Source organism: Choloepus didactylus, chromosome 11 (assembly GCF_015220235.1).
Source record: "Choloepus didactylus isolate mChoDid1 chromosome 11, mChoDid1.pri, whole genome shotgun sequence".
NCBI lineage: Eukaryota > Metazoa > Chordata > Mammalia > Pilosa > Megalonychidae > Choloepus > Choloepus didactylus.
This window is the reverse complement of record NC_051317.1, coordinates 25,266,350-25,279,215: the sequence shown is the minus strand read 5'-3', so window position 1 is coordinate 25,279,215 and position 12,866 is coordinate 25,266,350. Positions and strand designations below refer to the sequence as shown.

Below are 12,866 nucleotides of genomic sequence, written 5' to 3'. Positions count from 1 at the left end.
TGAAATGGCCGGCCTGCCCGAGAGAGCGTCCCTCAGCCCCCGGCTTTCCTGGGAGCCAACTGTGGGGCGAGGAGAGGGGGAAGAGGCGCCTCTGGCGGGGCCTGGCGGGGACCTGCTCGCGTCCGCCCGTTCCTTGCCCGGCGTGGTCGGGGCCGTGCCGCGGCGGGGGCGCGCCGCCAACGGGGGACGCCGTCGCAGGCCGCCCCGCCGCCGGATGCCGCCCCCGGGTGCCGGGGACCCCGGAACCGGGCCCCGCCCCGCCCAGGCCGCCCCCAGCGCGGGCGGCACCGCCTCTCTCCTGCCGGGGGGCGGGGCCTGCCGCTCGCCCCGCCCCCGCGCCGGCGCCCCCCGCCCGCCCCGCCCGTCCACGTCACGACGCCGCGCCCCTCGCGCGCCTGCGCGCCCGCCCGGCCCCTCCGCCGCCGGCGCATCCTCGGCCCGGCCGCCGGCCCCGCTCGCGCCCCCCGCCGCCGCCCCGCGCCCGCTGCCGCCCGCGGCCATGAAGCTGCGGAGACGCGGCCCGCGGGCCGCCCCCGCCTCCGACGCCGCCGCCAGCGCGGGGACCGGCGATGCACGCCCGCGGGCGCCCCCCGGGCGGAACCCCTTCGTGCACGAGCTGCGCCTCAGCGCCCTGCAGAAGGCCCAGGTGGGTGCCCCGGCGCGGCCCGCGCCCGGGACCGGGGGCCGGGGAGGAGCGGGGGCGGGCAGGGCCGGGGGCGGGGGCCGGGAAGGGCCAGGGATCGGCGCGGCCCCTCCCGGCGGCGCCCCGGCTCCCCCGCCGCCCGCACCTCGGGTCCCGGCCCTGCGCGTGCCCGCGGGGCGGCCCGAGCGGGTTTCCCCGGGGCGCGGCTCCGCCGGGCGAGGCTGGGTTGCACACGGAGAGGCCCACGTGGGGGACCCGCTGTCCCTGGGGGCAGCGCCGGGACGGCGGGGTGGGAGGCGGCCGGGGCCCCGGAAGCGCACCGCGCGCCCCTGCGGGCGCATGTCGGCCGCGGGCGCGCATCCCCGGCGCCCAGGGCGGCTCCGCGGGGCTGGGGGCCGCGGCCGGGTCCCCGCGGGGGGCGTGGCGGCCGGCCTCTCCTCCTCGTGGCTTCCCGCCCTGCACCGTCCTCCGGGGGTACCCGTGTGAGGGGAGCTTGGTTCCTGTGAGATTGGCTCTCCACGGCGGGACCTGGAAGCCAGCGCGGTTTCAGGGCTAAAGTGGCTGCCCTGTGTGTGGACAATACATTTCCAACTGTTGAAAAAACTTCTTTTCGGGAAAAACATCTTTTCACGTTCTTTTGACGTGTCACGTAATTCGTCTGAAATAACACTGAAATGGAGAGTTTTGGGAATGGATTTGAGCTTGCCTGTCTCCTGAGCCGCCTGGTTTTCCTCCCAGCTCCTCTCTGGGTGGGGGGTGGTTTGTGGAAAGGACGTGGCTGGAGGAAGCCGGAAGAGGGGAAGGAGGCGAGTGGGGAACCCCCGTGGCCTGGTTCCTCACCTCTGTACTCTCCTGCTGTGCTCCTTTGCTCACAGATTCGCACTCAGCACCTGCCAGGCTCTGGGCCCCGGGCAGGAGAGAGTTAGGACACCCGGTGGCTTCCTTGGGGTCCCTGAACCTGGCCCCCCCTTCACTCGTCCCTGCCCTGCTTTCACCCTTGGTCACTCCCGTGGCCTTCCTCCCACCTGTCCAGTGCTGTGCAGCTCCACGTGGGCACCCTGGGTAGGCCCGACCCCTCCCTGTGGTTTCCCAGGCCCTGCCCTCCCCCCAGCTCCAGCTGCCCCCATGCTGGGCCGGACCCTCCTGCCTTCCCTGCTCTCGGCCGCCGTGGCCCCACCCTCAAACCTGGGGCGAAACGTCATGTCCAGGAAGGAAGCACCTTCCCCAAGGTCCCTGGAAGGCTGCGTTAGCGTCCCCCTTGCAGCTGCAGTCCCGTAGCGTGGTGCACGGGGCCAAGGCTGTCCTGCTCAAAGTGTCCCACTGCCTGGTGTTGGGCAGACACCACACAGGCTCAGCTGAGAGCGAGGAGTGATGATTGTAGGTGGTAAGAGGTGGGTGTGGGACAGAGTCACACCCCAGGCCCTGCTTGTCTCTGATTGAGCTGGGGCTCAGCTGTTCCCAGCTTCTCACTGGCAGGGGGTCTCAGAGAGGCCCATGATGGGAAGTTGGAGGTCCAGTGCAGGGACCCCCACCTCAGAGCCTCGTGACTCTTTGTCCCCCACCTGGCCCCATCGTGATTGGCAGCCAGCAGAAGGATGCTCTGTGTCCCCTTGTCACAAAGGCTCAGCCCCGTGTGCTGAAGCAAAGCACCATCCCCTCGGATGCCCACGATCTGTCCGGCAAAGGAGACATCTAGATGCTCTCAAAGTTCTCAACCCAACAAGGCAGGGCCGTGCAAAGCGTACCTTTCCGTGAGGCGCTTTAAAGTTTCCACGTGGTGGAACAGCCTATCTTTGAAGCAGAGAAAACCTGACCCCACCCCGACATATGTACCTAACCAGCTAGCAGTGCCTGAGGCTCCCAGTGCTTCTGGAAGCTGCTGGAAGCTTACTGTGGCCTGCAAACCGTGGTATGACCAGCCGGGGTTGCCACGTTGGCCCCTCAGGGCTCCTCCCGGGGTGGGGGTGGGGCTGCGGTGCTGGGTGAGCCTGCGCCTGCTGATTAACGCTGCCCTCTGGGTGGCCAGCGGCCCTCCCGCCCGCCCAGCTGTGCCCTCACTGCAGATTAACAGGGAGCTTAGTGTCTCTTTGGACATAAAGCAACACGCTGGAACAGGTCTGGTGGGGGGGGGGGCATGTCTGCTGAAGACAGTGCTAAAGGGTTGCTTCTGATGGTGGAGTTGGTGCTTTCATATGAGTGTCTTATAGCCCCAAGGTGGCTTTATGTCGTCCTGGGGTTTGCGTGGGAACTCGTGGGCATGCGCGTGTCCTGCTCTCGGCCCTGAGTTCTCTGGGCATCGCTGCGGCCTTTCGCCCTGCTGAGCCCCCACGGCACACAGCCAGCGAGCGATGGGGAGAAGTTGGCCTTCTGGGAGGCAGGACAGCCTCCCAGCTCCCTGGGGAGGGTGCTCGGCTTGGCAGCAGCCGCTGTGTCCTCTTCCCCACTGGGTCTAATCCGTGGAGGATCAGGGGTGAGGGTGAGGCCAGGGCACTTGCCGCCCCAGACCTGCGCAGGGAGCGTATCGCTGGCGTCAGTGGCGGCAGGGGCTGGGTCTCAGCCTGGGCTCCTGAGCCCCACCTCCCGCAAACCTCCGGGCCACGATGCTGACGGTGGGCCAGTGTCTGTCCTCACGGCCCTCTGGACCCTTCCCCACCCTTCACACATGCACGCGGGGATCGTGAGTTTCCACAAGCTTCCCAGACCTGCCTGGGTCCTGCCTCCACTTCCAAATCCTGGTCCTCCCCCCACATATATGCCCCCCTTGGCCCCGGCCCACCCCTGCGGCCCCACCGGGGATCTGAAGCCCCCCCAGCCTGGGCAGGGCTGTGAGCAGCTCCTTACCCAGCCCTCCAGTGACCCTGGTGCTCTGCCGGGGATGCAGAAGGACCAGCGGGTAGAGAGATCCCTGTCCCCGTAACTGTCAGTAATGGAAATGTGGCACTGTGTGGGGTGGGGGGAGCACGGGGCGGCGGTACTCTAGTGGTGTTCTAGAACCGGGAGCACGCTGGGTCCCTCGGGATGGCAGCAGGGACTAGCCCCTCCCTGGGTGCATGGAGGCCAGGGCCCAGGGTGTGTGACAGGCCCATGGCCCCAGGTGGCTCTCAGTTTTCAGGGTTCACCCTTTTCTCCTGCTGGGGCATGGGCCGCTGCGGCCTGCCCGGCCTCTGTCCCATCCCCGCGGCCCTGGAGCGCACTGCCAGGCCCAGCAGGCTGGGTTTGGGTTGTCCCAGCACCTGAGAATGAACTGCCCAGGAAAAGAGCCTTCAGCCGGAGTCGTGGGGTTTCCCTTTTTGCCGCTGTGCTTTTTACGATGTCCCTCCTCAGGCCCTTTGGTGTACCCCGGGCCCACAGGGTTGGCCCCCCTGGGCCAGCAGGGGTAGTGCTCCTTGGCTGTTTCCGCTGTGCCCCTCGTGGGCCTTGGGGTGTGAACCTGCCGAACACCGCATCAGACCTGACAGCCGCGTTGGCCCCCCTCCTGCACGCGGTGTTCCCTCCGCTCGCTGGGCCTGGCCGCCCCCCGGAGACCCCACGGTGGGCGCTGGGTGGCCGAGGGGCTTCTACTGACGGGCGGGTGGGGGCGCGGATTGGGTGGACTGGAGGTTGATGGCTGTTTACGAGTGCAGAAGTTACTCTTGAAAGTCGCATTTCCATTTCAGAGCCGGAGGAATGATTTTTTTCTCCCCAAAAGTTATCTGAGACATGACAGTTTCTTTAAACGCCATTTTAAAATGTGCCAGGTACTCATGGTGGGGTGCAGACAGTTTTGCCTGTCCGTGTCTCTTACCTGTGTGACCGAGGTCCCCGGGTGAGGGACCCATCGCCACACGCGGGGCCCGGACATGCCGAGGGGTGACGTGTCCCTGAGACAGCCAGGAGTGCGTAGGGTGAGGTGGGGGGCTGGGTGGGGTCAGGCTCTGGACACCCACCCTGGGTGGGGGGCCTCAGCATGCATTTTCTCTCCTGGACGGTCCCCAATGGAGAACAGTGACCCCCACATTCACAGCGGACGGCAGAGGCTATCTTTCGGAGCAGCAGGCCTTTTACCCCAATAGAAGACCCTCATCTGTGCTGTCGCTTCCTGGGGCTGCCGTAGCAAGGGCCGCCAACCGGTGGCTGAAGACAGCAATCCATTCTCCCACAGCTCTGGAAGCCGGAAGTCTGGAATCGAGCTGTCACAGGCCACGCTCCCTGTGCAAGCCTGAAGGTTCTGGCAGGGGCTGTCAACAGCCTGTAACCCCATCTCAGCCTCGGCCCTTCAGTCTGTGTTCAAGTTTCCCCTTCTTTTAAGGACTCCCGTGCCGCTGAGTCAGCCACTGTCTGCTGTGGCTTCAGCTTAGCTAACCAGAGCTTCAGAGAGCTATCCTATTTCCAAATAAGGCCACACCCATGGGATTGGGGTTTAGGGCTTGAGCATTTCCTTTTGGGGACATTCCCCCCACAAAAGTGGGAAACATTATGACATCTTCTGAAGGCCCCACAGCTCCCAACTGGATTCTGCCTCCTCGCCCGGCCTGGTGGGGACGTCCCTCGTCCCTCACCCGCTCCAGCCCCTGACCAGCGCCCCCAGGGGCAGCGGTCTCCTGGCCAGCCCCTGGCCCCCGAGGCACTCCCCACTCTGTCTCCGGCTGCACCTGCACCAGCGTTCCAAGGAGGAGCCCCTCGGACCTGCCGCCTGCCCCTCCCCGCGCCTGCCCGGCCTGCTCCGGGCTCTGCCCCACGAGCCTCACTGGTGGGCCCGGGGCTCCCCACTGTTGGGGGAGGCAGGGTGTGCTTGGGCTCCCCCAGGTGAAGGGCCGGGTGACCTCTCAACCGAAGGCCCTGCTGACCTTCGCAGGCACTTGACACATGAACGGAAGCAGCTGGAAATGCCACTGGTCTTGAATTTCGGGATTCTTTTTACTTAGACCACATCCCGAGATCAGGAACCTGTGCCCTAAAGCTGGGGTGAGGCTCTTACTGTGAGGGAGGGAGTGGGCACTGGGGGTGGCGGGCAGTGGGGGCTGAGGTCCAGGGTTTCTTGGCACAGGTGGGGTTGGGATTGTCAGGGCACCCCACTTTGTGGAATCCCAAGACCACCCCATGTGCCGCCCCCACCCTGCCCCCCGCCTCCTTTCCCCCCTGTCCTTTGTCACCGTCTGACGTCCTGCCCTGACTGTACTTCTTCGAATGCCTGTCCCAGAGTCCAGAGCAGGGGCAGATGCACGGCCAGCAGTCGCCCCGAGGCAGGATGTGGGCCTCAGCTGTGTGCCCCACCCCCGGGTCTTCTCTGCCCAGGACCCTCGTCCCGGCCCACCTGCCCGCCCCCCAGCTCCTCACGTGCCCACCTCACTGCCTCAGGGCCCTGGCATGTGCCCCTCCTGTGTGTGGCTTGCCCCCGCCCCGCCCGTCGTCTCGTCCTTGTTAAGTCCCACCAGGCAGCTTAGGGGCCTCTCGGCTCCCCGTGGGGAGGGTGCCTGTGCCCGCCCCGCCCCCCGCCCGCCCGCCCTTTGTCCTGACCCTGCTTGTCTCTTTGCACCCACCTTGCCTGGACACTGCCCCCTCCTCGTCTGCGTGGCCAACTTCAGACCTAAGCAGCGGGCGTCCTCAGGCTCTCCGTCCGTCTGTCCCACGGCCATGTCCCCACGCCTAGAACAGACCCTGGCACGTCTCCGCTGCTCGGGAAATGTTTGCCCAGCGACCATGTTTGTTTTCAGTGTCACACCTTTGTACTCACTTGCAAGTGGCACTGGAGTGTGAGTGCTGGCACTGGGCTGGGCACTGGGCTGTGGGCCGAGGTTGCAGGGTGAGGAGGGCGCCGTGCATCCAGGGCACCTGTGGGCTGAGGAGGGGCCGGTGTCCAGACAGCAGTCACCCGCCAGTGGGGACGGGCTCAGAAGGTGCTGGAGCAGCAAGGAGCAGGCCAGCCCAGCTCACTCCAGAGCACAGGGACACCTGGGACTTGCATTTGTGGGCGCCCCCGGAAACTTCGCAGACTGTGTCTGTCTTGTGTGAGCTGACTGCAGGAGGCCTGACCCCAGTGCCGGGCCGGAGCCCCGTGGGGCCCCCCAGGGTGGGTCCCAGTGTTCAGGTGCCTTCTGGGGCATGGCAGGTGGACCCCCCCTCCTTGGCCGTGTGCCTGGGGCCGTGACTCTCCTGAATGCCCTTAAAGGGAAGGCAGCAGCTCCATCACGGGCTCGCTCTAGGGTCACGAGCCAGTGCGCCCGACGGTGGGTGAGTGCGCTGCCGGCCTGGCGGAGCCCAGCTGTAGCCACTCACCTCTGCGATGAAGCCCTGTGCGTCGAGGGTGGCCTTATGCCCTGTCCCGGCCTCCTGCTGCCCTCCGTGGCCCGCTCCTAGAAGGTCAGGGTGGCCACAAGACGCGCTCTGCCGTGAACCACAGACTCGAGGCAGCATCTGCTGCGGCCTCTTCCTGCGCGGCTACGTGGTCGTGCCGGGCAGGGCCTGTGCAGCCCAGACCCGAGCAGAGCGCGGTGAGCAGGAAGTAGCACAGGACTCCTAAGGCGCGGAGGCCTTGGGGCTGTTTGTTACCGCAGCCTGACCCTGTCTGCGCTGACCAGTAGGCGGGGGGGAGGACGCCAGCCCCCTGGGAACACAGGAGGGGATGCAGCCCGTGCTGTCCAGGCTGGAGGCTGCCACGCCGTCCCACAGCTCCGTCGAGAGGGACAGCCATTCCCGGCCACCCAGCCTGCTGCGGCGCCACCCCTCGGGGGCCCGGCGGTTCTCCGACTGCGTCCGTGGGAAGCCAGGTCTGAAGTAACACGACAGGCAGCAGGGATGCGGACCTCGGAGCAGAGCCAAGCGGGGGGCTTGGCTGGCCCTGCCTCAGTGCCTCCGAACCCCGAGCGCAGGGCCCGCTGCGTGACCCCTTCCTCAGCATCTGGGTTGTTCACGCCCCCACCCTCTGCCCCACCGGGGGCCGTTCTCATCACTATGGATAATTCTCCGCCACCTTCACATCTGCACCGGCCACAGACGCAGCTGCTCCGAGGGGTGCTCTCCTGGGGTGAATCGGACCGCCGTCGTGGGGGGGCCTGTCGGCACCTGGGCCGCCCCTCCAAGTCAGCTGCTGGAACTTTCCTGACACTGGTTGCACATTCACCCGTGAGCGCATTCGAGAGCCGCACAGCCCGGGCGTTTACGTCACTCCCACCTGTGCCTCACTGTGTAGCCGGCTGCCTGTTCACGTGCGTGTGGCTACGCAGCGCACAGGAGCAAATGCGGGCCTGGTGCTCAGTGGGGGGCGGGCTGGGGGCCCCCGTGGCAGCTCATTCGGGTGTTCCCAGGCCCCGTCACCCGCCTGGAGCATGAGGGCACGGGGGCTGTCTGCAGGGGCACACGTGCGGCACCTGTGCAAGCCGCCTCAGCAAAGTGGCGATAGGCGGCGGCCGAGCCCCTGACCGTGGGGATGGGTCAAGGCGGACCCCACAGGCTCGGGTGCTGTTTTCTCAGCCCAGGGCTCACACAGCGTCTCGGAGGACCTGAGGCTTTCTAGAAGCTGCCTGCCCGGCCCTCCCCTCACTGAGCGGCCGTCCAAATGTGTGTCTGGGCTTTGGGGTGGGGGTGATGTACCTGTTTTAGTTTCCAAAAGTGACTGACGGCCACGTAACGAAGCCACGGGGACACGGACCCCACCTCCTGCTCCTGACTACACAGCCCCTCAGCCACCCTGGCCGGTTCCCGTACCCTACTGAGTCATCCGAGGGTGCTGGGCCTCTGTCAGCAGCCCCCCGCAAGGCGAAGACGATTGTCTGTCTCCGGGAACCAGCCCTCGATGTCCTCGGGCATCCCCTTCGTGCTCCCCACCCACACGTGCTCCCATTATCTCCAGGAGCCAGCCCCCAATGTCATGCCTCTTCATGGTCCCCACCCGCACATGCTCCCATCTGTCTCCGGGAACTGGCTCCCAACATCCTCGGACACCCCCTTTGTGCTCCGTGCTGTCGCCACTCTGGAAAGACCAGAGCTCTGCTCAGAAGAGTCCTTGACCCCCAGCTGGGACCGAGAGCCCCTACCCAGCCGTCTTGGGGCTCCCAAGTCTCGTTACATTCCTGTGGCTTGTGTCCCACGTCTCCTTCGCCAGCTGGAAGTTCCAGGTGCTGCCAGTGCCTGGCCCTCAGGGGGTTCCTGTCAGTGTTTGTGGGGGGCTGCGGTACCCCACATGGGCTGCAGGGCTGTTCACTGAGTGTGTGCTGGAGGCTCGTGGGGCCCACTTGCCAGGCCTCCCCGGGAACTCACCAGAGTGTCTGCGGCCGCCTCCTCAGTGTTTCCCCTCGGGGAACAGAAGCTGGAGAAGCCACCGAGCGCCCCTGAGGCCAGCACAAGGAGACCATGGCGCTCGGGGCTGATGCGAAGGCCCCTCGCGCCTGCCCACTGGGACCCCCTGGAAGTCGGCTGGAAGGAGGGCAGGAAGACTGGCTCGATGTGGTTCTTTTTTGGGTTCCCGGAGTTGCAGGTGCCAGGATTTAGGGTCGCTGCAGGCCAGGGTGGGTTGGGCCCAGGAGAGAACCATGGAGAGGTTCGTTCTGCGTGCTGACCGCCGCCCCCCAGCGCCCCCAGGCCCCCGCCCGGCCTGTCCCTTCACTGGCTCCGCACACACACAGGGTTGTCTGGGAGCGTGGCTCTGCTCCTGGCTCCCAGGAACGTCGGCCATTCTGAGCAAATTCTAAAAGACACTTGTGTTTGCAAGCAAGCGGCATCAAGACTGGGTGACAAACACGAGGGTTTCATTTGTGGGCAACTTGAAGAGATGGTGGTGGCTGGGAAAATTGGGGCTGGTTGAGGAATTTGAAAGAGAAGTAAGCTCTGTTTTAGAAAATCTATGTTTAATTTTAGATTGGAGTGGGAGCGCTAAGAAGGAAGGGCTTATATATAGCAGTGAGCATGGCTCGGGCAAGAAAACTGTTCCCAGGCTGGGACACAGGCCACCCCAGTGGGCAGCCAGGTGGTGGGGGTCTTGAGAGTGTGTTGGGGAGGGGGCTCAGGCCAAACAGACCTTCAGTGTTTGTGCTGCAGCAAGAGAGGGACAGGCAGCCCCCTGCACGTGTGGGCAGGGCGTTTGTCCAAGCGGGCAAATCCTGGAAAAGGAGCCCCGAGAGCCGGTGGCTGTGGACTCCTGGCTGCTGCGGCTCGTCGGGCTGGGCTGCTGGGCGGCTGTGACGGACCCCACGCCCCGGGGGCCCTGAGCCGCAGGGAGTGTCCGGCCCGCAGGCCCAGCTCAGGTGTCGGCAGGCCACGGAGTGTCTTGGCCTCCACCCCGTCACGTGGCGTCCGTCTCCATCAGCCTCCTTCTGTGGCTTCTGTTCCGGACCAAATTTCCTTTGTCCCACGGGCCGAGGGCCCGCTCTGGTTCCACCAGGCCTCGTCTGCAGGGATCCCCTTACGACGTGGGGGTTCGGACATGCACATCTCTTGGGGGGCGCGAATCACTCCCCAACATCAGGCAGATTAATCACACATCTTTTAACACCCATCAGACGAACAAAATACAGAGAAATCCTCAGCAGCGAATATTGTTTTAGTCTCCATGGCTGCTCCAGCAAATACCACGAATGGCTTAGCTTAAACAATGGGAAGATAATAGCTGAGTTTTGAGGCTAAGAGAAAGGCCAAACCAAGGCGCCCTCATGGCAATGCTTTCTTCCCAAAGACAGGCATCCTGGGGTGGCTGCCGGCCATCCTGGGTCCTGGGCTCCTCATCCACACGGCAAGGCCCCTGGCGGCCCCTCCTGGCCTCTCCCTTCTCTGGATTCTGTGTCAGTCTCTCACGTCTGCAGCCCTGTCTCTCTCTCTCATAAAGGACCCAGTGGGAGGATGAAACTTTGTCCTGATGCCGTGGGCCACACCTTAACCGAAGTGGCCTCATCACAACAGCCTCCCACCCACAGGGGTGGATCAGGTTAAAAACATGGTTTTTTGGGATACACACAGCTCCCAACCACCCCAGAGCCCCTGTACCCGATGCTCTCCATGCTCCTTTGGTCGCAGCAGTTGCATTAGGGTCTACCCCCACCCCAGCCTGGACCAGGGGGGTTCCCCGGGCTGGAGCCCACAGTGGGGCATCACCCCAGCCGCGTGCTTGTGGGGGACGTGGCTTCCGATGCCCCGACTCGCCCAGCCTGCCTCTGGAGCTGTGGCCAGCGCGGCCGAGGCTGTGCTTCTCACCGGGACCTGCCTGGCACGGGCAGTTGGGGCCGAAACAGGGGACCCCGTGCTCTCTAGAGCTCTGAGTCTTCACCAGTGCATTGGCAGGGGGGCGTCTGTCCTGAAACAGTGTGCTGAGCGGTCCTGCGTGGGGGTGCTGCCGGGGGTCCCGTGCCTTGGGGGAGGTGCAGGGCGGCTAGTGGGCTGCGTGGGGGGTGTCCAGGCCCGAGGCGGTGACTGAGCTGCGCTCGCCTGCAAGTTTCCTAACCAGTGAACGCAGATCCCTGTTTTACGCTGGAGCAGAGAATCATCACCATCTAGGTTTCTTATCGCGGGAAAGTTCAAATGTGTGCAGAAGTGGAGAAAATGTCACCCGCCACCCAGCCTCCACCATGAACAGTTTGTGGCCAGGCTTGTTTTACTAGTTCCCCCAACTGCGCCTCCCCCAGATGGTTCTGAGCAAACCCCGCACATCCTGCCCTGTCACCCACATAGGCCAGTGTGCGCCTCAAGGAGAGGAGGCTCACGAGGCGTGGCCATCGCCACAGTCACGCCGGGAGGTCTGCAGGGCCAGTGCTGGGTGGCGGGCTCTGTGCACCGGTGTCTGCTGGAACCGGCCGGGGAGACCTGTGACGGGCTTGCGGGGAGGCCCGGGGGCCTGCCTTCACCCCCAGGCACCCTTTCTCTGCACCCCATCTTTCCCAGCGCTGCGTTTGCTGGGGAAGCAGGTGTTTGTCCTGCTGGCCTGGGTTTTGCAGATGGCGCCCCCGGGACTGCTCAGCGGGTTCCCTGCCCTCCATCTTCCCCAGTAGATGACTTGAGGGGTCCCTAATGTTGGGCTGGAGGGCTCCTCCGCCACAGGCCACGTCTCACCTGCTCACCTCCCCTTGGCCAAGGCACAGCTCTGGTGACAGATGCCTGCTCCGCCGTCTCACGCGTGTGGGTCCCCCGTTCCTGCTCCGCCGTCTCACGCGTGTGGGAAGTGATGGTGTCCCCGTTCCCGCTCCACCGTCTCACGCGTGTGGGAAGTGATGGGGTCCCCGTTCCCGCTCCACCGTCTCACACGTGTGGGAAGTGATGGGGTCCCCCGTTCCTGCTCCACCGTCTCATGCATGTGGGAAGTGATGGGGTCCCCCGTTCCCGCTCCACCGTCTCACACGCGTGGGAAGTGGCGGGGTCCCCCATGGCTGTCCATGGGGCTCTCAGGAGATCCCTGGTCTGCTCCTCGGTCACCCCAAGGAGGGTTCTCACAGGAGAGCAGACCAGGTGTCCGATCCCCTCCTTCTTTATCTGCCAGTTTTGCTGTAATGATGAGCTGCTTCCCCGTGTCCTCCACGGGGGACCCGCCAGGCTGGCTGTGCGTCTTCTCGGGCCATGGCTCTGGGCGCATCTGTTGTGTGGCTTGGCAGTGATTGTTCTTGATGCTCAGCTTGTTCTGCTGTTGGCCTGTGCTCCCCCAGCCCCCCACCTGTCATCACCCAGCACACGGCTGGGGTCACTTCCTGTGAGACCCCCCTTCCCCACGCTGATCTGCTCCTCTAACCCACACCCGGTCACCAATGCCCTCCCCCCCTTCCCCTCCCCCCAGTTCCCTGGGGCTGCCCCTCCCCCCAGCGTAACCCCAGCTCCCAGGCTGTCCCCCAGCTCTGGGGCTGCCCTGCTCATCTGTCCCACCCCCCAGCTTTCCAGGCTGCCCACCCCTCCATCCCCTCAGCTCTCGGGCTGCCCCCTGTGTCCCCCAGATCTCAGACTGCCCCCCATGTTTCCGTAGCTCTTGGGTTGCCCCCCACATCACCTCAGCTCTTGGGCTGCCCCTTGCGTCCCCCAGTCCTCCTCCACACCTTCACTCAGGCCCTCACTGCTGCTGGCACTGGGCAGGCACCTGCTGGGTGTTGTGTCCTGCAAGGGTTTTTCCCCAGGAGGACACTCCTGCCCACCCCGTGAGCCGGGCTTCCAGCATTGCTGGGTCCAACTTAGGGGCAGAGGCGGGCCTTGTGACCCCAGTGACCATCCGGGCTCCCTCGTGCAGCTAAGAGCCCGTGACCGTGAGCTCGCTGTCCGTGGGCAGCTGCGGAGGAGGTAC

The 12,866-nt window shown here is 65.2% G+C and overlaps 1 protein-coding gene across 2 annotated transcripts in view; it reads left to right on the top strand.

Moving 5' to 3' along the window:
• The first annotated feature begins 413 nt into the window (after positions 1 to 413).
• The window catches only part of LPCAT1 (lysophosphatidylcholine acyltransferase 1), a 53,205-nt gene continuing 40,752 nt past the window's right edge, over positions 414 to 12,866 (top strand). For both annotated transcript variants that reach the window (XM_037798824.1, XM_037798823.1), the window contains exon 1: positions 414 to 646. In XM_037798824.1, coding sequence (XP_037654752.1) covers positions 500 to 646 — 147 coding nt within the window. In that variant the 5' untranslated portion in view covers positions 414 to 499. The remainder of the gene's footprint in view (positions 647 to 12,866) is intronic.